We start from the raw sequence: 24,197 nt of genomic DNA, 5'->3' as shown, positions 1-24,197 counted from the left end.
GATCGCCCCTGGCCCCACCTGGCCCCCTGGCCCCACTTCCGCTGTGACTGAATACAGCGGGAGCGAGCCTCGCGCGCGCCGCCGAGAGAGGGGAATGTCTGGCGACGTAGGTCTACGTCGCCAGACGTTATCAAACTACTTTGCCGCAGTAGAGCTCTAGTGAGCAGCAGTAAAGTGGTTAATCCCAGTATAAATACAGCTGTTCTGTGATGCCCTTGTTTTTGTTAGAGAGCCTTAGTGAACAAACAGCATAATGAAGGCCAAGTAACACACCAGACAGGTAAGGGATAAAGTTGTGGAGAAGTTTAAAGCAGGGTTTGGTCATAAAAAAAATATTCCAAGCTTTGAGCATCTCACAGAAAACAGTTCAATCCATCACCCAAAGATGGGAAAGAGTATGGCACAACTGCAAACCTACCAAGACATGGCCGTCCACCCAAACTGACAAGCCAAGCAAGGAGAGCATTAATCAGAGAAGCAGCCAAGAGGCCCATGGTAACTAAGTAGGAGCTGCGGAGATCCACAGCTGAGGTGGGAGAATCTGTCTACAGGACAACTATTAGCCGTGCATGCCACAAATCTGGCCTTTATGGAAGAGTGGCAATAAGAAAGCCCTTGTTGAAAGAAAGTCATAAGAAGTCCTGTTTTCAGTTTGTGAGAAGCCATGTGGGGGACACAGCAAACATGTGGAAGAAGGTGCTCTGGTCAGATGAGACCAAAATTTACCTTTTTGACTTAAAAGCAAAACGCTATGTGTGGCAGAAAACTCACACTGCACATCACCCTGAACACACCATCCCACTGTGAAACATGGTGGTGGCAGAATCATTTTGTGAGGATGCTTTTTCTCAGCAGGGACAGGGAAGCTGGACAGAGTTGATGTGAAAATGGATGGAGCCAAATACAGGGCAATCTTAGAAGAAAACCTATTAGAGTCTGCAAAAACTTGAGACCGGGGCGGAGCTTCACCTTCCAGCAGGACAACCTTGAACAAACAGTCAGAGCTACAATGGAATGGTTTATATCAAAGCATATTCATGTGTTAGAATGGCCCAGTCAAAGTCCAAACCTAAATCCATTTTAGAATCTGTTGCAAGACTTGAAAATTGCTTTTCAAAGACGCTCTCCATCCAATCTGACTGAGCTTGAGCTATTTTGCAAAGATGAATGGGCAAAACATTTCACTCTCTGGATGTGCAAAGCTGGTAGAGGCATACCCAAAAAGACTTGCAGCTCTAATTGCAGCCAAAGGGGGTTCTACAAAGTATTGACTTAGGGGGGCTGAATACAAATGCATGCCACACTTTTTAGATATTTATTTGTAAAAAATTTTGAAAACCATTTATCATTTTCCTTCCACTTCACAAGTATGTGCCACTATGTGTTGGTTTCTTGCATAAATCCAAATAAAATACGTTTACGATTTTGGTTTTAACATGACAAAATGTGGAAAATTTCAAGGGGTACAAATACTTTTTTAAGGCACGGAATATATTTGCAGTGTGAGATCCATGGCACTGTTGCCTCTGACTGCTAGTCTCATCAGACTCTGTGCACAACAAGACATGGTAAGTTAATAATGGGGAAATATCAGTTGCAAGGAGACCACAGGCAATGCTGATGACTAGTCCTTTTCCTTCTGTCTGCCTTTTTTGAATCAGCAATTTATCATTAGAGAGGGGAACATCTAAACTAGAATTAGAAAGACTGTAAAAGTCAAGTCAAATTATATGTTGCATTAACGCTCGCACATAAACCCAAGTGTTTTTCTGCATTTATTTACATTTTGTTACGGAAAGCCATTCATCAAGAATAGGCTGTTTCACATATGTGTATTGCAAGGGAGTATATGGGAATGCATTGTTAGGCATATTGGGTAGGTGCGTTGTGGCACCATTCAAAATAATTGCCATTGCAGCGCACTGTACTCATTGAATGAATGTACATTTATTATAATGAATGATTAAAGACGTGTTTTACTGTGAATTACTGCAGCACGATGGTGTGAATGGGCTTTTTCTAAACATGGGCCGAATGACCTCCGGTTCGGTTCGCGGCAGAATTTTTGAACATTGCAAAAGTTTGGAACTGAATAATGATCCCCATTGAAGTATATGGGACCTGAACTGGAAAAATCAAAAGTACCGATTTTGAAGGCTTATGTGCAAGTAATTTTGCATACAATGGTTATGGGGTCTGGGAACTGCCCTGGGGGACACGTATCAATGAAAAAATCATTTACATTTAATGCCTGGGGGGGTCCCTGTTGCCTGTAAAGTGGCACATCTGTACTGTGTATAGAACCTGCTGCAGCAATAATGACATTTATAAAGCCAAAAAATGACAAGCTTTCTTTATTTTGTGAACAACAACTTGAGGAGCCAGTCTGTATGATGAGGCCACAATTTAGTGCACTCACTAAATGTGTTGGTAGTTCCTTCACACCGTAACCCTATAGAGGTACTCTTGATGAATTAACTAATGGCTGTGCATCGTCAAAGAGCAAATGACTGACGCTGTGTTCAAATAACTCGGCTGACTCCTCCATGCCTGATGCTGGGGCTATGGCAGGAATAGCTGTGGACAAGGAGGCAGAATAAGCCACTCTGGCAGCTGTGGTTGGACTGTGCACAAGTCTCTGTTTGGGTGACGAAGGATGGTTTAGTAAGCCAGTCCACCACCTCCTCTGCATGCTGTGGCTGGATAGCACAGGCAACATCACCAAACAGAGGAAATGATGCCCTGGGAACGTCTGCCTCTCCTTGTTGGCCTCCCAGACATGATGGGGGGGGGGGGGGGGGCTTATTAACAAAATGTAATAAAGATGGGTAAATGTGTGTTTGGTGCACTTTAACCTGAGTACTCACTACACAGACACGTTCCACTGACACACACTACAATATACTGCAGTAAAACTGCACTGGCACACTGCAATATACTGCGTTAAACGTGCACTTACACACTGGAATATACTGCACTAAAATATACTGTGTTAAACGTGCACTAATGCACTGCAATATACTGTGTTAAACGTCCACCAGCGCACTGAAAAATATTGCGTTACACGTGCACAAACACACTGCAATATATTGCAGTAAACGTGCACTAATGCTCTGCAATATACTGTAAAAAGGGTGCCATAACACACTGAAATATATTGTGTTAAACATGCACTAATGCACTACAATATACTGCGTTAAATGTGCAATAACGCACTGCAATGTACTGCAGTAAACGTGCACCAACACACTGAAAAATACGGTGTTCAATGTGCACCAACGCATTGCAATATGCTGCCGTAAATGTGCACCAATGCACTGAAATATACTGCGTTAAACGTGCACCAATGCACTGAAGTATACTGCGTTAAACGTGCACGAGCACGCTGCATTAAACGTGCAGTAACGCACTGAAGTATACTGCAGGAAACCTGCCCTGACAAAATAAAATGACACTAAAGAGAAAATGAAAGGTAGCACTACATTCATGCTGCACTATCACTAGAGTCACACTAAACTGACACTAAAGTAAAAATGAATGGTCACACTGCACTATCACTAGAGTCACACTAAACTAATACTTTACACTCACAATAGAATCACAATAGCCCACTATAGCATTCCAGCTCGCTAGTAACACTGAACAGAGCCCTTTTCTAGCTCCACGCCAATATCACACTGCAAATGGCTGCTATGGGAGGAACATTTTTATAGTGTGGGGTGGGACTAAGAGAAATGAACCATGATTGGTTGGAGTCATCCTGACTTTCTCCAATCATGGCTTGGACAGTGCTATGTGCACTGATTGGGCAAAGCTTTCATTTCTTCAGCCAATCAGGCTGGCCGAACAAAGGGTTGAATGCCCTGACAATTCAGATGTTTGCCGAACAGGCAAACAGCCAATGTTTGGGCCGAACTGTTCACCCAACACTAGCCTTTACGATTTCTGTAGAAAATAAAATCTAATATCCCAGTATCTGTGTAAAGTAACACGTGAAACCTTTGAATTTTTGCTTATTTGTGTTTCCACTCCTCATATACAGTATGTAGTTTAGCTGATTTACCACAGGAAATCAAAATTTGGCTTCTGTAATGTAATGCAGACTAACTGTATGTATACAGCACAGAGGTGAGCACAAGCACACAGTATATGTATCACTTATAGTGAATTTAATAGCTCTTCATTTGAAAACAATAATGAATGCGTCTATATAGGCTAAGGTTCCCTTTAAAAGAAATAAAAAAAATGCACATGTGCAAAAAAAAGTGCATTTATTTATTTTATTTTTTTTTTCACAGGAGTCTGGAAAGCATTGCACCCTAGATCCGTGGATTGTAATTGCAATGTCAGGCTCCTTCAAACTCTCCAGCTTAGTTGGAGAGCTGTAAGTAGTGTCAATGGACTACGAGTTTGTTGATTACTGCACTTGTGTGCCATTGAGAACTACAAGTCCGTCTGCCACAGTGGCAGATGGTAATTTTTAGTTAATCTATTCACAGATCTTACAAAAGTGACAGCGGCTGCGGGGAGAAAAACCCCTGCAGCTGTCATGGGGGGGGTGCATACTGGGTTATAGGTTTTCTTGGCAACAGGTTACATCATAAATACAGGTATAGCATGTAACATGGTGCAGAAGGTTGAAAAAGCCTTTAAATTTGGGAGTTCTGACATTTTAAGTAACAGGAAAAACATCCCTCTTAGTTAAGTTAGAGTAAAACAAAAGCCCCAACACTAATATAGGGTTTGGCCAAGCCTTTACAGTTCTGGACAATCAATCTTATGCACCCCTGTGCACTAAAAACTCCAGTAGATGACACTCCATGAAACATAAATACTACCACAGCCCCATGCTCCTCCTCATCCTACAGATGTATTAAAGCTTAAAGCGGCATTAAACCCAAAAACAAAAATTTAATATATTGCAGCTCATCAATGTGGTGTGGTCTGGTGTCTTTTTTTTTTTTTTTTTTATCTTTTTTTACTTTGTTTTATACCTGGTGCTCCAGCCAGTAGCATACTTCTTGTCTTATGGTGTCTATATTCCACTGGAGGAGCAAGTAAGACACCTTTGGACAACAGCATTCTGGAAAGAGGGTAGTGTTGGATATAGTAGCAGATTTAGTTGAATTTGACTAACAAATTAAAGCTGAACTCTAGCTAACACTCTTTAAAGTAGAATTCCAGTCTTTACCTTACTAGTCTTAACCCCCCCCCCCCCCAAACACCTGTTCTGACTAATCTGTGTAAGACAGATCTCTATATTTACCTATTTTAAGCTGCTCTGGTACCGTCACATGATCTCCCCTGTATCAGCCAGCACTAGCTGCAGGGGAGAAGGAGAGCACTCAAGACTGGTCATGCGATGACACCACCCATAAGCTTATTATGGCCTATCTTAGTCAGCAGTTCCTCCTCTCCTCTGCAGAACATGCTTGCTGACACAGGGAAGCCAGGTCATGTGACCAGACTGGAGTGGCCTGCAAAAAGGCAAGTATACAGATCTTTCGTACACAGATTAGTCAGAATAGGTGTTAGGAAGGGGGAGGGAGTGTTTTTAAGGGAAGGAGGAAAAGATCCCTAGTGTCACACTTCCACAGAGTCTTGTATTAGTAATTCAGGGCTTTACCTAACTAGTCTTAAAAACACTTCCAGTGACCCACGGTGTGTTAGTGTGCCGCTCGGGAGGAGTAGTGTAAATGGTTCCACATCTGCTACGCAAGTGCCGGCGAGGGATGGAGCTCATCCCAGCTCACTGAAGGGAAGAAGGAAAAGATCCCCAGTGCTGCACAACCACAGAGTCCTGTAGTAGTGATGAGAGAAACAACCTCAAACTGGGCTCTTGCCAGGCCATGCCGCTGATGCGTTTTGCTCCCCCCTGGAGCCTAGTCACGGGGGCAGAGCTAAATATGTTGGAGGCGTGGCCTGGCGGGAGCCCAGGCTAAGGTTGTCACTCTTATCACTACTACAGGACTCTGTAGTTGTGCGGAACTATGGATCTTTTCCTCCTTCCCTTCAGTGACTACAGGAGCTGGGATGAGCTCCATCCCTCGCGGGCACTTGCGCAACAGCTATGGAACCATTTACGCTACTCCTCGAACAGCACAACAACACACTGTGGGTCACTGCAAGTGTTTTTAAGACTGGTAAGGTAAAGCCCCGAATTCTACTTTAACCACTTGCTGACCATGCTATAGCCAAAAAATGGCTACAGCGCAGTCGTCTAGTTCTAGGAGGGTATCAATAGACATCCTCCCAAAATTCCACCCCTGCACAGCTGGAAATTGCCCTGGGCTGGAAGGGGGTAAAAATATTGAAGTGGTTAAGAAGTTACAGCTAATGTTTTTTTTTTTTTTTTTTTTGGGGATAATTAATAAATAAAATCTGACCATTTTAGGCACCCCTGTCAGTGTTTGGTTTGCCTCCATCCTCTAACACTTATGCTGGACAGCTTGGTCTATGAAACATATTTAAACATAACAGACTTACTGGTCAGATTTCCAGGTGGAAAAAGGGAAAAAAAGCCTAAAAAAATAAAATGATTGCAAATGCAACCACCACATTCTAAGAATTGGTAAGCTACAATATATTACATTTTTGTTTTGGGGTTTATTGCTGCTTTAACTTCAGGCAAAACTTTGTTTAGTTTTGAACAGATAGATAGGTCTTTCAGTCTCATTCTGGGGACTACATTTTGCTTCCTCCCCTACAGCATTTCTCCCGATCTTGGTACAGCGAGATTATTGAAGCCCTTACAATAAGAATATTCCAGTCACATAAGGAATAGACTGCATCAGCGCTGTACATAGGTTCTAGATTTTTTTTTTTTGCTTCCTATAAGCAAGTTAGTGAAGACAGACCTAAATGTCTTTTTTTTGGGCTTCGTTTTTCAGTTGGCCGGGTTTTCTCTTCTTCAGTAAATTAACGTTTTATCTCTCTCACAGCCAGTGATCCAGAGTTTGAAAGCTAAGTAAATATATTTAATTTAAAACCTTTTTGCCAAACTATTATTTATGTTCTGTGCACAGTTTGGTGTGTGCTAAACAAAGCGCGACCATCTAAGATCTCCAAAATGTTACATACTGGGTTATCTGCACAAGCAAATGTTGGGAATTGCTTAATATTCATTAGACCCTGCTCTGAATAGAATTAAATCTTCCAACCGTGACAGGTGCCACAATATGGTTCACATCTCAAGAAACTTCTATTTTTTTTGTAAGGAAGTTTACCTTTGCTAAACTACTAATAAAGAATTTTTGACGGCAGGCCAAGCTGTTTCCTCTCAAGCAATATAAGCACAGCAGGGCTCCTGAGATAAGTGCTGAGCAGTGAAAATTAGTTCCTCAACACAACACAAATAATATTAAAAACAACACATACAAGTTGAGGTTTCTTTTTTTTCCTTCCTCTACTATTTAAAATCTCAATGCTTTTTCCGTCTTCATTATTTTACAGCGACACTTCTTCCAGTCTGACCAAGCAGGACATTAATCTTGCATTCTTGGGTTGATGTGTTTGAAATGCACGGCATGTTTGCTGTTTTGATAGCAGCATTGCACCAGTGGTACTTTACATTCACAGCGTCTGACACAGCTAATGATGGCTGCTCCCCAGACGTTTATGGAGCTGTTTGTTGATTTGTGTGCTAGTAGCATTCACAAGTAAAAGATTAATTTTCTTGCCGTGGATTCCTATATCATTTCTGTTGAAGTTGTACAGTTAGACCTAAATATTAAAGTTTAATTGACAGTATAATTGACCAGCGTAACATAACTAGATACGGAATTGAAGGCGATTATTGAAAAGAGGCTGAAAAATATATACAAAATAAGATAGTTGTATCCTCAGCAGGGTCTTCCAGACTGCAGACCTAGTTGCTAAATTATTGACGATGGAGCAAAGAAAACGTAGAGCTATAAATATATTACAGGTTGATGCAAACCTTTGTCTAAGGTGTTTTATTATTTTTTAATTTTTTATTTTTTAATACTGAATGAGGACAGTACAATGACAAAGAGTAAGCCCCACTACTTGAAATGCATAATTCTCATAAACTACATAGAAGGGGAGTTTTACTATAAAGATGATCTCTGGAATTCAGACAAATCTTATTGTAGTTACTGGTTTTATATTGTTATGCACTAAATATTGCTATTGGAGATCCTCCATTCTTTGATGACTGTCCGAACTTGTTAATCTTTACCGTTGTTCCCCTTTTGGACCTTATCCAATGCTGATTGTCACTGTACAAGTGTTCTGTAAATGTTGTATTATTCTTCAATAAAAGTTTTATGGAAAAAAAAATAGTTATTTACAATGCTGTGTGGCTGTCTGCCTTTAAGCCCCGGAAGATTTTACCCCCTTCCTGACCAGGGCCTATTCTGCGTGACTTTAACGGACAATTGCGTGGTCGTGCGACTCTGTACCTAAACAAATTTGGCGTCCTTTTTTTCCCACAAACAGAGCTTTCTTTTGGTGGTATTTGATCACCTGTGCGATTTTTTGATCATGCGCTATAAACAAAAAAAGGGCGTCAATTTTGCAAAAATAACAATATTTTTCACATTTTTTTATATGAAATTCCCAAAAAAAATGTAAAAATCAAAACATTTTAGGCCAATTTTTTTTTTACCATATGTTTGGTAAAAAAAATTGCAAAAAGCATATTTTGATTGGTTTGCGCAAAAGTTATTGCGTTTACTAACAAAGGGAAAGATTTTTATCATTTTTGTTGTTTTTTTTTAACGCGTAATGGCGGCGATCTGCGTTTTTTTTGCGGGACTGCGACATTGGGTGGAAAGATCGGACCCTTGACTGACATTTTTGACACTTTTGGGGTTACCAGTGACATTACTACAGTAATCAGTGCTATAAATATGCACTGTTACTGTAAAAATGACACTGGCAGTGAAGGAGTTAACTGTATTGGAGAGGGAGGGGTTAAGTGTGTCCTAGGGGCGTGTTTCTAACTGTGATTGGCTGTTGATGTGTAGGAACAGTGATCAATGGTCCTACATAGTAGAACCGTTTGATCACCATTCTTACACAGGGGAGACTGACAGGCGGCTTTGTTTACACTAGCCGCCTGCCTTTCTCCCGCTGTCATGGACGATCACAGGTGCCCGGCGGACATCGGGTCCACTGGGCACACGTGCGGGCGGGTCCGTGACCGAGCGGGAGCGCACATCCGGTGGCGCGCGCTCGCTCCCAAAACCCTTACAGGCTAGTGACGTAGCCCTACGTCGCTCTGCCTGTGAGGGGCTGACTGCCGACGTGAATAGTCGTGCGGCAGTCGGCAAGTGGTTAATATTTATCTGAAGTTTTCTTCCTTAAACATGTTAAAAAGAAAAAAATAATTCAAGAAATAAAAAGGTCACATGACCATGCTTGGTCTTTTCCTATTGCTCCACAGTGGCGTATGAGAGGGGTCAAGTGGAGCCAGCATGTCACTGCGACTTTAATTGACATCATGCCTGTCGAAATGAATAGTCACAGCTTTACCTAAATGAATGTGAACAGCAAAAGACAGTAAATCAAATGCTGTGTTTCATGCGTTTACAGTCCAGATCACACTGATAGCATAAGATATTAGTCTGATCTACCCCTCATGCTTTTTACTGCTTCTGAGTAAGTGGATAATACAGTGCACATGATCACCTAATACAACAAAGAATGCAGCGACTATGAAAACTGTACATTCACACATACAGAGCAACACAATAACGTGTAGTATACTATTAGCTGCTGTTCCTTGTATTTGGTGTGAAAAGGGGCCGGGTTCTGCAGTAAATTTTCCACATCCAAATGAAACTGTCTATGTGGAAGTTGTATGCACCACATAGGACAGTGATTAATACCCCTTGTAGTCCTGGGGACAGATCAAAATAGATCTTGTGAAACTGGAGAAGAGTGCCTGCTGCAATGCCTTTTAATGAACCTTCATAAAAACAGTGGGGAGGGATAACATTTACAGAACAACAGTTTTTTTCACCAACCACCAGAGGCGGAAGCAGATTGGACAAGAATAGTTAGGGCTGACTATTTTCCTTGAGGAAGGCAGCGCATGAACCACACTGGGATGCAATGTATAATTTATCCATTGCATCCCAGTGTGGTTTGTGTGCTGCCTTCCTCATGTACTTTTGTCCGTATCAGCACCCTTCCTATGCTCATTGGCTAGCACCAGAACAACCGCTGGGGAGCCTCACAGGCTTACTTCTATCCTTCTACTCTACAGGCACCCCAGGAGTGCCTGGTTTGTGAGTATTGCTTTGACTATTTTCATTAACCACCTAAGGAACGGAAGGTTTTATCTCTTAATGGCCAGGCCATTTTTTGTGATACGACACTGCGTTACTTTAACTGACTTTTACTAGTAATGGTGGAGATCAGTGATTTTTAGCGGGACTGCCACATCGGGCGACGGGCAGATCAGACACCAAACTGACACTTTTGAGGGGATCAGTGACATTACTACAGTAATCAGTGCTAAAAATATGCACTGTTACTGTAATAATGACACCTGCAGGAAATGGGTTCACACCAGGGCTGATCAAAGAGGTTAAATGTGTGCTTAGGGGATGCTTTCTAACTGTGTGGGGATTTACTTACTGGATGAACATAGAAACCTGCATTCCTAAATAGGAGGAACACAGGATCCCTGTGTTCATCACTCACAGAATAGCAGTCTGCTGTGTTTACATCGGCAGACCACCGTTCTGTCTCCATGGGGAGCGATCGCGGGTGACTGGCGGACATCGTGCATGCCAAACCCACAGATTGGCTCCCCCTCTAGCCAGCACGTGCCCCCACTATCTACTACACTAAACTATGTACAGGTACCTCTTTTTGCGTAACAGAGCTGACCTGCCGCAGTATAAATAAGGTGGCTGGTCGGCAAGTGGTTAATTATATGTGGATAGGAATGCATCCTACATATCCGGATAAGTCTAACTTCCACCTTTCAGTCTAGGCATGGAAGAACTAAAATTCCTGTTCCTTATGGAGTGGATAGAAACATACTATTCTATCAAAAGAAGCAAGACCACAAACATTGTAAGATATTGGAGAGTTTTATATGAGCACTTATTACATTTGAGCGCACAGCTACATATACACATGAGGGTTGATTTAAAAAAACTTGAGTGCAAAATCTGCTGCAGCTGTGCATAGAAACAAATCAGCTTTTATTTTTTTTCGTTTTTTTTTTGTCAAAGCTTAATTGAATAAGCTGAAATTAAAAGCTGATTGGCCACCATGCACAGCTGCACCAGATTATTTATTCTGCATTTTTAGTAAATCGTGGTAACAAAGTTCAGGCTATATATTAGTCATATTAGCAATTAGTTAAAAAATATTCTTTAATTTTTTTTTTTTTTACCTTTCTTTCACTTTTTATTGTGTGGTCATGTGGCTGCATTGCCTTCTTTCCTATCCTCTTCTGTATGGAACAGGAGCAGGCAGCTCAATACATCATTCACACAGAGAAACTCTGCAGATCTACTAACTTTGAGCAGTTGACAGTGGCGCCCTGTCATAGCCTTCCTGTTAGTCAGCAAGGTAGGACTTCCCGGGGGCATGACCTAATGATCATTTACTAACACAGAGAAACTCTGCAGCTCTTCTAACTTTGAGCAGTTGACAGTGGCGCCCTGCCAGAGCCTTCCGGTCAGTCAGCAAGGTAGGACTTCGTGGGGGCATCACCTAATGATCATTTACTAACACAGAGAAACTCTGCCGATCTACTAACTTTGAGCAGTTGACAGTGGCGCCCTGCCAGAGCCTTCCTGTCAGGCAGCAAGGTAGGACTTCGCGGGGGCATGACCTAATGATCATTTACTAACACAGAGAAACTCTGCCGATCTACTAACTTTGAGCAGTTGACAGTGACGCCCTGCCAGAGCCTTCCTGTCAGTCAGCAAGGTAGGACTTCGCGGGGGCATGACCTAATGATCATTTACTAACACAGAGAAACTCTGCAGCTCTTCTAACTTTGAGCAGTTGACAGTGGCGCCCTGCCAGAGCCTTCCTGTCAGTCAGCAAGGTAGGACTTCCCGGGGGCATGACCTAATGATCATTTACTAACACAGAGAAACTCTGCAGCTCTTCTAACTTTGAGCAGTTGACAGTGGCGCCCTGCCAGAGCCTTCCTGTCAGTCAGCAAGGGAGGACTTCTCGGGGGCATGACCTAATGATCATTTACTAACATAGGAAACACTGCAGCTCTGCTAGCTTGGAGCAGCTAGGGGGCAGGGCAGGTACAGACTACAGAAGATATTAACGCATGTCGTCCTGTACTAATGAAAAGCAAGCCCAGAGACATAAAATGACAAAGCAGCGCAGATCTGCCTCCATGATTTGTGTAGTCAATTTACAACATGCAAAAAAGGAAGGCTGGCAGGATCAACCAGGCATTCCAGGTAAATACAGTGAATTAAAAATGAATACATTACTGTGAGAAATATAAACAAAGATACACACGTTTTTCCTTTTTTCTTTTTTTTTTTTGTATGTGTAACAGACGCTTTAAGATTACTGAAAGCTGCTGCATAATAGTGATGGACCAATAGGAATGTGTGGGGCCGAGCAGCTACCTAGCATGTGTTGAAGGTGTTGCTTCCCATTGTTTGAGCAGAAAAGGTTTCAAGTGATGATGCATGCTGTAAACTTGTCCAGTTAATACTATCGCTTCATAATAGTTTAATTTCATAGAGCGTTTTCTGGTTTATATAATAATATTAATAAGAATATGATGATGGTGATGTTGCTTTTTGGCTTTTGCTGTTACACCTGCCTTCTCTCCATTCATTTTTGAATAAGCAACATTAAATTCCTGTTAAGTCTTAATGAAATCACTAGTTCCTAGAAACAGAGATTGAGGGTAATCCTAAGAACACAGAATTTGCAGCTTTCATAGAGCTCTATGTAGAGTGCTAAATTAAAGCGCCATGTTCTGCTCGCAATCAGCTCAGCAGTGACCTTCAACAGCCATCTAAGACATAAATAGGATGAAAAAAATAGCTGCAGCTGATGACCTCACACAGTTGGTCTGTATTTATTTGGAGGAAGGAATAAGAATGCTCTTCTGATTCAGAATTGCTAGTTTCCTTCCAAACAAAAGCATTGTAAGGTTGCATTCCATTGGGGCTTATGTGATAAGGCAGTACAAAATGCAGTAACATATAATAACCAGTTACTCTAGTTTCTGTTTACCATAATAAGTTCACAGAGAGTGGAATGTTGATTGTTGCAATGGGATAATATACTTGGCACATTGCACACAAATGTTATCCTGTCATTCATCCTTTGCCTGCCTTCCTAATACAGAACTCAGTGTAGAAATAAATATCACTGTCTGGCCTGCCTAAGACCAGATGTTGCTCATATCACATTATCTTATATTCCTACAGTATATCTTCCAAGTCCTTGTGCATGGGCTAGCTTTGGCCTTGGAGAATAATGCCTGACCTGTATTTAGCTTGGTGCATGTGTCTGGGGGGGAAAATATTTCTCCATGGCATGGCTGGAATGCTCAAGGACTAGGGAGGCGGTGCTGATGTAAATATTGAGCAGGCTGGGCAGTATAATGATGATAAAGTATGGGATTCATAATTCTATTTACATATTTACAAGAAGGTGATAGGATATATATATATATATATATATATATATATATATATATATATATATATATATATATATATACACAAGGCCTTGCGAAAGTATTCGGCCCCCTTGAACTTTGCGACCTTTTGCCACATTTCAGGCTTCAAACATAAAGATATAAAACTGTAATTTTTTGTGAAGAATCAACAACAAGTGGGACACAATCATGAAGTGGAACAAAATTTATTGGATATTTCAAACTGAAAAATTGGGCGTGAAAAATTATTCAGCCCCTTTACTTTCAGTGCAGCAAACTCTCTCCAGAAGTTCAGTGAGGATCTCTGAATGATCCAATGTTGACCTAAATGACTAATGATGATAAATAGAATCCACCTGTGTGTAATCAAGTCTCTGTATAAATGCACCTGCACTGTGATAGTCTCAGAGGTCGGTTTAAAGCGCAGAGAGCATCCTGAAGAACAAGGAACACACCAGGCAGGTCCGAGATACTGTTGTGGAGAAGTTTAAAGCCGGATTTGGATACAAAAAGATTTCCCAAGCTTTAAACATCCCAAGGAGCACTGTGCAAGCGATAATATTGAAATGGAAGGAGTATCAGACCACTGCAAATCTACGAAGACCTGGCCGTCCTTCTAAACTTTCAGCTCGTACAAGGAGAAGACTGATCAGAGATGCAGCCAAGAGGCCCATGTTCACTCTGGATGAACTGCAGAGATCTACAGCTGAGGTGGGAGACTCTGTCCATAGGACAACAATCAGTCGTATACTGCACAAATCTGGCCTTTATGGAAGTATGGCAAGAAGAAAGCCATTTCTTAAAGATATCCATAAAAAGTGTAGTTTAAAGTTTGCCAACAAGCCACCTGGGAGACACACCAAACATGTGGAAGAAGGTGCTCTGGTCAGATGAAACCAAAATAGAACTTTTTGGCAACAGTGCAAAACATTGTTTGGCGTAAAAGCAACACAGCTCATAACCCTGAACACACCATCCCCACTGTCAAACATGGTGGTGGCAGCATCATGGTTTGGGCCTGCTTTTCTTCAGCAGGGACAGGGAAGATGATTAAAATTGATCGGAAGATGGATGGATCCAAATACAGGACCATTCTGGAAGAAAACCTGATGGAGTCTGCAAAAGACCTGAGACTGGGACAGAGATTTGTCTTCCAACAAGACAATGATCCAAAACGTAAAGCAAAATCTACAATGGAATGGTTCACAAATAAACATATCCAGGTGTTAGAATGGCCAAGTCAAAGTCCAGACCTGAATCCAATCGAGGATCTGTGGAAAGAACTGAAAACTGCTGTTCACAAATGCTCTCCATCCAACCTCACTGAGCTCGAGCTGTTTTGCAAGGAGGAATGGGCAAAAATTTCAGTCTCTCGATGTGCAAAACTGATAGAGACATACCCCAAGCGACTTACAGCTGTAATCGCAGCAAAAGGTGGCGCTACAATGTATTAACTTAAGGGGGCTGAATAATTTTGCACGCCCAATTTTTCAGTTTTTTTATTTGTTAAAAAAGTTTAAAATATATCATAAATTTAGTTCCACATCATGATTGTGTCCCACTTGTTGTTGATTCTTCACAAAAAATTAAAGTTTTATATCTTTATGTTTGAAGCCTGAAATGTGGCAAATGGTCAAAAAGTTCAAGGGGGCCGAATACTTTCGCAATGCACTGTGTGTGTATATATATATGTATATATATATATATATATATATATACTGAACAAAATTATAAACGCAACACTTGTTTTTGCCCCCATTTTTCATGAGCTGAACTCAAAGATCTAAGAAAACCAGATTCATCTCCTCTGTGAAGAGAACACCTCTCCAAAGTGCCAGATGCCATCGAATGTGAGCATTTGCACACTAATGTCGGTTACAACGATGAACTGCAGTCAGGTCGAGACCCGGATGAGGACGACGGGCATGCAGATGAGCTTCCCTGAGACGGTTTCTGACAGTTTGTGCAGAAATTCTTTGGTTATGCAAACAGATTGTTGCAGCAGCTGTCCAGGTGGCTGGTCTCTTGGATGATCTTGGAGGTGAAGATGCTCTGGATTTGAAGGTCCTGGCCTGGTGTGGTTGCACGTGGTCTGCGGTTGTGAGGTCGGTTGGATGTACTGCCAAATTCTCTGAAACACTTTTGGAGACAGCCTATGGTAGAGAAATGAACATTCAATTCACAGGCCACAGCTCTGGTGGACATTCCTGCAGTCGACATTCCAATTGCACGTTCCCTCAAAACGTGGGACATCTGTGGCATTGTGCTGGGTGATAAAACTGCACATTTTAGAGTGGCCTTTTATTTTGGCCAGCCTAAGGCACACCTGTGCAATAATCATGCTGTCTAATCAGCATCTTGATATGCCACACCTGTGAGGTGGATGGATTATCTCGGCAAAGGAGAAGTGCTCACTAACACAGATTTAGACAGATTTGTGAACAATATTTGAGAGAAATAGGCTTTTGTGTACATAGAAAAAGTCTTAGGTCTTTGAGTTCATCTCCTGAAAAATGGGGACAAAACAAAAGTGTTACGTTTATAATTTTGTTCAGTGTAGATATATATTTTTTAACTACAGTTTCACTTTAAATGTTCTACTATAGGAATCCCCTATGAACTTCAGATCATAGTAGGGAACAGATATAGGTGAGTGTTATCCCCAATATTTAACCCTAAATGGGATTTTGTCACATGAGAGGAGACTAGGTGTGTATCTGGAAAGATAGATGATTTTTTAACTTTGCAAAAGCAGCTTCTCATTACCCCCTTGAGTATTATTGCTGTTGAAGACTGACTGCCAGTGCTTTGGGGAGAGCTCATTTTTTTTAATGTTCCCATTTGGAGTATCCACCCATTGCTGAAGGATATTTAGGCTGATACCAATATATCATAGAGCACACTGTCCTCTAGTCATGAGGACACTAGGCCACATGCCAAGTTTACAGAGATGGTTGTATTCACTTAATGATTTTTTTTAAATGCGAGAAAATAAATTGTCAAAGAAAAGAAAATGAAAAAGTCAGCTATATTAAATACTGCCCAAAGTGTACTTGCAAACACAGCTGATAAAATTACGTGATCAGGAAAATTGCCGGCAGAGTGGATATTTCATTAATATCCTATCTCTAGTGAACATATTATTATGTGCGATTTAATGAGGAGTAAATAAAAAGGTTAATCAAAACCAAAAATAGTAACAAAAAAGTGAGTATTAACAAAACAACATTTTATTCAGTTATGATCTGGATCTGCATTGCAAAGCTAAAAAGCACTGACTAGAAGAGGTTCTGAAAGCAGAGCAGAGCTCTTCACAGTTCCTCTACTAGGTGGTGTCTTCCTAGATCTGGGAAAGTTTCCAATGTGCAGAATATATGCCCTTTGGTATGTTATGCTATTTTTTTCACAGTGACAACCCTGAAAGGAAGTAAACACATTGCTTGTTATTCAGAGGGAGTATGTAGACAATGAACTTAGACACACACTTCCGTTACTTATTGGAATTCTTCTAGCAATGCCTTTTATGCTATCTTCTATACAAACTTGACATGGTTCACATGCTGAATCTCATTTTGATTGGCTCAAATTTTCCTTGTCACTCAGGTTAATGTACTAATGGCAAATCAGGTGTTTATTTGTAAGGGAAAATTCATCTTAGCTTAGTAAATGTGGTCATAATAACCCCCCCCCCCCACCCAAAAAAAAAAAAAAGAAATAACATATTTTTGCTTGTATTTGATCAGATGATAAGCTTCACCTTATTCCCTAAGCTCTGGAAAAAGTCCTTAACCACTTGCCGACCGCCGCAAGTACATATACTGCGGCGGTCAGCCCCTCACAGGCAAAGTGACGTATATATACGTCACTAGCCTGTGAGGCTCTGGGGAGCGAGGGCGCGCCGCCGGAGGCGCGCTCCCGCGCGGTCACGGACCCCCCGCGCTTGTGACCGGCGGACCCGATGTCCGCCGGTCACTCAGCGATCATCGGTGGAGAGAGAGAAAGGCAGGCGGCTAGTGTAAACAAGCCGCCTGTCATTCTCCCCTGTGTAGAAACAATGATCATACGGTTCTACTATGTAGGACCGTTGATCATTGCTCCTACAGCTCAAGCCACAGTTAGAATCACGCCCCTAGGGACACACACAGCCCCTCCCTCTCAAATAAAGTTAACCCCTTCACTGCCAGTGTAATTTTACAGTAACAGTGCATATGTATAGCACTGATTACTGTAGAAATGTCACTGGTAACCCCAAAAGTGTCAAAAATGTCAGTCAAGGGTCCGATCTGTCTGCTGCAATGTCGCAGTACCGCAAAAAAAATCGCTGATCGCCGCCATTACGCGTTAAAAAAAACACAACAAAAATGACAAAAATCTTTCCCTTTGTTAGTAAACGCGATAACTTTTGCGCAAACCGCTTTTTGCGATTTTTTTTTTTTACCAAACATATGTAGCATAAAACAAATTGGCCAAAAATGTTAAAAAATTTAGATTTTTACATTTTTTTTTGGGGGGGGGGGGAATTTCACATAAAAAAAATTTGAAAAATATTGTTATTTTTGCAAAATTTACGCTCTTTTTTTGTTTATAGCGCATGATCAAAAAATCGCACAGGTGATCAAATACCACCAAAAGAAAGCTCTGTTTGTGGGAAAAAAAGGACGTCAAATTTGTTTGGGTACAGCGTCACACGACCGCGCAATTGCCTGTTAAAGTCACGCAGTGCCGAATCGCAAAATACCCCCTGGTCAGGAAGGGGGTAAAATCTTCCGGGGCTTAAATGGTTAAAAAATGAGCAGCCTATTTGCCTTTCGTAAATCAACCTCACTAAGACATCTATATAATTTTGAATTTTACAGTGTCCTCAGTTGAAAAGTAATGCTATATTCATGATATAGTAGGACCAGCTGGATACTTAAGTTGGTAGATTTCCTGTTACGTCCTTATAGGTAATTGTTGGTCTCCTGCCAAACTGAGGTGGTTCCTTATTTCTGGGAAAGGGACGGTCTCTGGAATGATTACCTGCTTAATCCTCTTCTGTTAGTAGATGCTTGTGTGCCCTGGAATAAATGCAATGACAATAGCAAAATCTGAGCCTGGGAACAGTTTTCGTAAACTGAGCAAATAACAGTGTTTTGTTTTTCTTTTATTATTGCATTTCAAATGTCACTTATATGCAAGCAAAGATTTCAAATCTTGGTGAGGATTTACAGCTTTCTGTTACCTGTTTACAGAAAATACTGAGAATATTGTATTTGTATTCAAACAAAAAGTTATGTATCCTTGTTACTTTTGTGGTTTATCTTTTTGTCTTGAATATATATAACTATTTTATGATTTTTTTCTTACAGAACCTTAAATGGTGGAAAGAAAATTGGAAGTATTGAAGTGTGTTTGATGAAGATGGGGGAGATACAGAATGGAGAAGCGGATCACATCACGACAGATGCACAAGGACAAAAGGTAGTAAACCTCTTATGTACAGTTGTTCACATACCTATTTTAGTTTTTGATGAAAGATGGCTAACTAAAATAAGAGCAAGTGCCCCCTTCAACCAGTCAGGGTTTATGTTCCCAGAAAATTAATTCTGATTGAGCATTAGGACCATTTGTTTTTGGTTTTTGTTCTTTTTTTTTTTTTTAGTTTATAGGAGTTCACATTCCTGGCATGTAATGTAGCTCCCTGATTTTTTTTATTTTTTTTTTTTTTGTTTTTTTTAGTTTATAGGAGTTCACATTCCTGGCATGTGTGTAGCTCCCTGACTTTTTTTTTTTTTTTTTGTAAAGAGTATGTATAACACAAATGGTACATAGGCTTTGTCCGGAGCTGCCTCATCAGGGCCCCTCTGTAAAGTGCAGTCTTAACTCTAGTCCATGAGAGCCCATGAGTGTATATGTACATATATATATATGTATATATATATATATATATATATATATATATATATCAAGGGCAGCCTATTCCTCCTTAGAGGCATAGGAACACACCAGAGGTCTAGCAGGGCACAATGGCAGCTGAAGGCATCCAATGTTTTATCGTGCATTTCCTTCATGAGCCAATATGTCTAGGATATATATTTGCCGATCTTAGGCAAAAAATACCTCTGTTTTTGTATGTAAATTGTAAGACAGTGTAATGGTTGACCTGATTGACCAGACTAATTATATGACAGTTATTTGGTTATATGTGAACAATGCCATCTTATAAGTGAACCTCACCCTAAAAGTGAAATCTAAGGTGTGCATAGGAGTTTATAAATGGAGTGAAATATTTGCTTCTTTTATCTCTTGGGGATATGTTAAGTTTCTTCAGGAAATCTCTTACTTCAGCCATTACAAGGCTAAAACATGATGTTACACTTCCCAACCGATTCTCATAATGAACAGCTAAATGGGAGTCCAGCTGTGGCAATGTAACACCTTTGTTGAGACCTTGTTATAAGGGGAAGAAAAAAAATGACTACAAAATAAAAGGAATCTAAACAATCTTTTTAATATTTAAGCATTATTATTTTTTTTAATGGTTGAGCTTGTTAGTGCCGGTTCACACTCTTGCGAGTGCGGCGATCGCATGTACACTTTGTATGGATGAAATTCGCACTGCACCCGCACAAAAGTCGCACATGACCCTTTTTTTCAGCCGCATCAGGATCAGATCGCACAGTGGTTCACACTTGTGCGATCCGATCCTGTGCGAACTGTCAGATCGCACTGCAATATGCGATCAAATTGGGGGTGTCGTTAACATTTAATTGACACCCCCTGCGTATCGCATATGGCAGTGTGAACTGCCAGATGTGCGTCTGCGATGCGGGAACAGGCTGCGAATTCGCAGCCTTCCCGCATCGCACAAGTGTGAACCAGGACTTAAAGTGATTGGTAAAGTTTTTTTATTTTAATAACATAATAGAGACATTATACTTACCTGCCCTGTGCAATGGTTTTGCAGACCCACACCTCCTCTTCTGGACCCCACTGCCAGTGCTTCTGGCTTCTCCTACCATCTGAGTACCCCCATAACAAGCCACTTGCTATGGGGGTACTCTGCTCGCTCCCAAGCAGGGCTCTATGCATTCATAGACACACACAGTGAAGCTTGGCCCTGACCACCTGCTCCTTCCTCTCAAGATTTGATTGACAGCAGCAGGAGCCAATGACTTCCACTACTGTCTTCATGTCCAGTGAGGAGAGAGAGAGAAGCGCTGGATAGAGATTGGATTCAGGTAAGTAGCAGCTGTTAAAAGTTTTTGTTTTTTTTACCTTAACGCATTTTCGGTAAAATACCTTTAGCCTTTGGAATCACTTTAAAGAGGTTTGGGAAAAAAGTCAGCAACTACACATACTGTAGCTGCTGGCTTTTAATATAAGGACACTTACCTGTCCAGGGATCAAGCGATGTGGGCACTCTAAGCCGATTCTTCTATTGCTTCGAGACCAGGTGGAGGCATCTTCACTAAAGGAAACCGTCAGTGAAGCAAGTCCCACTGTGCTTTCTGAATTGCCCTGCCATCTTTTGGGACTTGTGTGTGTCCCAGAAGGCAGTGGGGGGGAAGGAGGAGGGGTGGGACATACTCGAAGATCACCGCAGCAATTTTACCACGAAGTGAGAATGGGTGTCTGTCAAAACCTGGTACCAAATCCCCCCCCCCCAAAAAAAGTGCCAAATATGCCAGTGTAGGGGAGAAGGGTGCGAACAAGCAGAGCTTCTCCTTTTGGGTGGAGCTCTGCATTAATATATTAGCACAGAGGGTCAGTAATATTTTCATATTTTATACTTGTATTTGGACTCCAGTATCTTTGTGTCTTGCTGATGCTCTTATATCATTGCACGTCTAGCAGGCAAGGTTTCTATTACAGAAAATTCGATTTGGTAATGCTGACATGCTGATTTTTGTAAGTTGCGAATTTTAAAGATATAATATCTACTTAAGGGAATTTGTCCTAAACCTGGACATCTTTGAATGAGCACAAAAAATGCATTAGCCTTTTGTCCTTGTTCACACGGGTTCTGGGGCCCAAATATTGGCCATGCTTTCCAAAATTTCTAGCCTCCAGGTGCTGTATTCAGGGCCACTTATCTGCACCCTCCTGCCTGTTATATTGGGATGAGTGGCTGTGTCCTTGCAGCTATTTCATTCTAATAGAGTTCAATGGTCTGCCTGCACCCAGCACCCAGCACCTGGAGGCTAGAGAGGCCTCTGCATTTGTGAATAAGACCTTAGTCAATGAAAGCATGTAAAAACAATCCGTATACCCAGAAATATAAGCACCTGAAAATAATTGCAGGTCTGGGCTTTTTCTAGCAAATGATGGAGGCTCCTCTCACTACAGTATTCTGTTCCTTAAATGTATAAATAATAGTGTAGCACAGTCCAGTATCAGTATAAAATATGACAAATTTAGGTAAACACCTTAAAAAGCCACAAACATCGTTTTAAAAAACCATATGGTGGTAAAAAAAAGTTCATATAGGTGAAGATATAGATGGTAAGAAAACACACAGCCCACTAGTGATCCGGTGAAATAAATATTATGTGTGACTTGAGTGCTCATAGAATCCCATCACCCGGCATTCTCTGCCTCTCACCTCCAGAAATTGACCCCACAGGGTCTAAAAGCATGAATCAATCTCCACGATGATCAGCCAAAAACGATATCAATAGGACCAGATCAATACCTCCAGCATATCGATATCTCAAAGCCACAGAGGATACTCTTTCCCAAAATGCTCCAAAACATATGGATAGAAGAGGAAACAATCTAGTGCTCTCCGTTGCAGTAATAACATTTTATTGCTCAAAGATGATATTGCACTTACATTGTGTCCCGGTTCAATGGGCATATAGATAGCAGAGCATGCAGCGTGCTGTGAGGTGTCTGGCTTCCGTGTTGTTAGATGGCCGTCGGACCGTGTGACCAATCCCCCGTACGCGTTACGTCAGGTGGGCATAGACTTCTTCCGCTGAAGAAGTCTACGCCCACCTGACGTAACGCGTACGGGGGATTGGTCACACGGTCCGACGGCCATCTAACAACACGGAAGCCAGACACCTCACAGCACGCTGCATGCTCTGCTATCTATATGCCCATTGAACGGGACACAATGTAAGTGCAATATCATCTTTGAGCAATAAAATGTTATTACTGCAATGGAGAGCACTAGATTGTTTCCTCTTCTATCCATATGTTTTGGAGCATTTTGGGAAAGAGTATCCTCTGTGGCTTTGAGATATCGATATGCTGGAGGTATTGATCTGGTCCTATTGATATCGTTTTTGGCTGATCATCGTGGAGATTGATTCATGCTTTTAGACCCTGTGGGGTCAAGTTCTGGAGGTGAGAGGCAGAGAATGCCGGGTGATGGGATTCTATGAGCACTCAAGTCACACATAATATTTATTTCACCGGATCACTAGTGGACTGTGTGTTTTCTTACCATCTATATCTTCACCTATATGAACTTTTTTTTACCACCATATGGTTTTTTAAAATGATGTTTGTGGCTTTTTAAGGTGTTTACTTAAATTTGTCATATTTTATACTGATACTGGACTGCGCTACACTATTATTTATATATGTATTGAGGGTGTTGGATTACACTTGAGTGTCAGCTGCTGGTCTAAGTCTATACTCATTCAGCGCTGAATCTTTCATTTTTATTTGTTCCTTAAATGTGACAGGTGAACTTCTTGGTCAATAGGAAGTCTTGGTAGGTTGCCGAGAATTGGGCCAAGCTCAGCTTTTACAGTAAAATGTAAGATTTGTACCTGCTGTCAGCTGCCTATATCTCTGAAGCTTCTGATCATCTTAATATACAATTGTCACTGACATCTGTTAATTTATGTTTTCAACATCATGCTCAATTTTAAAGTTGGTAGATGCTAGTAATTTAATTCACAGATGTCACGCAAAATTGGAACATCAGTTTTGGGGGATGAAGCCTTTGTGTTCTGTCTTGTTTTAGATTTTTCAACATCATGTTTTCATGGTTGTATCTCTCCAATTTGACTGGTCCTTTTTATTATCCTACATTAATATTGCCCAGGTGTCAAACTTTTGACAGTTTTGTAAATGACTAAAAAAGTTCTCATTCCCTTATTATACTGTCAAATGTTGCTTTGATTTGAATTATTCAGACCTGAATATCTACAGAAGGAGAATATCTAAAATTATGCTCCAGCTGTGTTTTTATCAATAGGTAAAATGTTCTTCTTGAGCACATATCTTAAAAATATTTCTCATCGGCTAAGTCAATTTGCATAGCAATTAGATTACAGATGATAATAAATGATCATGTTTTGCTACACCTGCTTGAAAAAAATGTCTTTTCACATGAAATCACTTTGATTCATGATTAAGTATATGGTGGAAGTTTATGAGAATGTTGAACTTTGGGAAAACATTGTACAAATCCACCAAGGCTTCAAAGACTCCTAATAAAGTATAGAGATTGGATTTAGTGTATAGACTGTAAAAGATAAGTCAGTGATAAGTATACTGTATGTATATGCAGTATATGATATAGTTATGTTTTCTGAAATAAAGGTGGCATATTGTGTAC

At 40.9% G+C, this 24,197-nt stretch overlaps 1 protein-coding gene across 4 annotated transcripts in view; it reads left to right on the top strand.

Annotated features, from left to right (window-relative positions):
• The window catches only part of INPP4B (inositol polyphosphate-4-phosphatase type II B), a 944,562-nt gene that overhangs the window by 565,628 nt on the left and 354,737 nt on the right, over positions 1-24,197 (top strand). For all 4 annotated transcript variants that reach the window (XM_082244155.1, XM_082244154.1, XM_082244153.1 and 1 more), the window contains one exon: positions 18,988-19,099. In XM_082244155.1, the coding sequence (XP_082100281.1) occupies positions 18,988-19,099 (112 nt within the window). The remainder of the gene's footprint in view (positions 1-18,987; positions 19,100-24,197) is intronic.

Source organism: Pelophylax lessonae (genome assembly GCF_965119305.1).
Source record: "Pelophylax lessonae genome assembly, chromosome: 1".
NCBI classification, from domain to species: Eukaryota; Metazoa; Chordata; class Amphibia; order Anura; family Ranidae; genus Pelophylax; species Pelophylax lessonae.
This window is presented reverse-complemented; position numbering and strand designations above follow the sequence as displayed.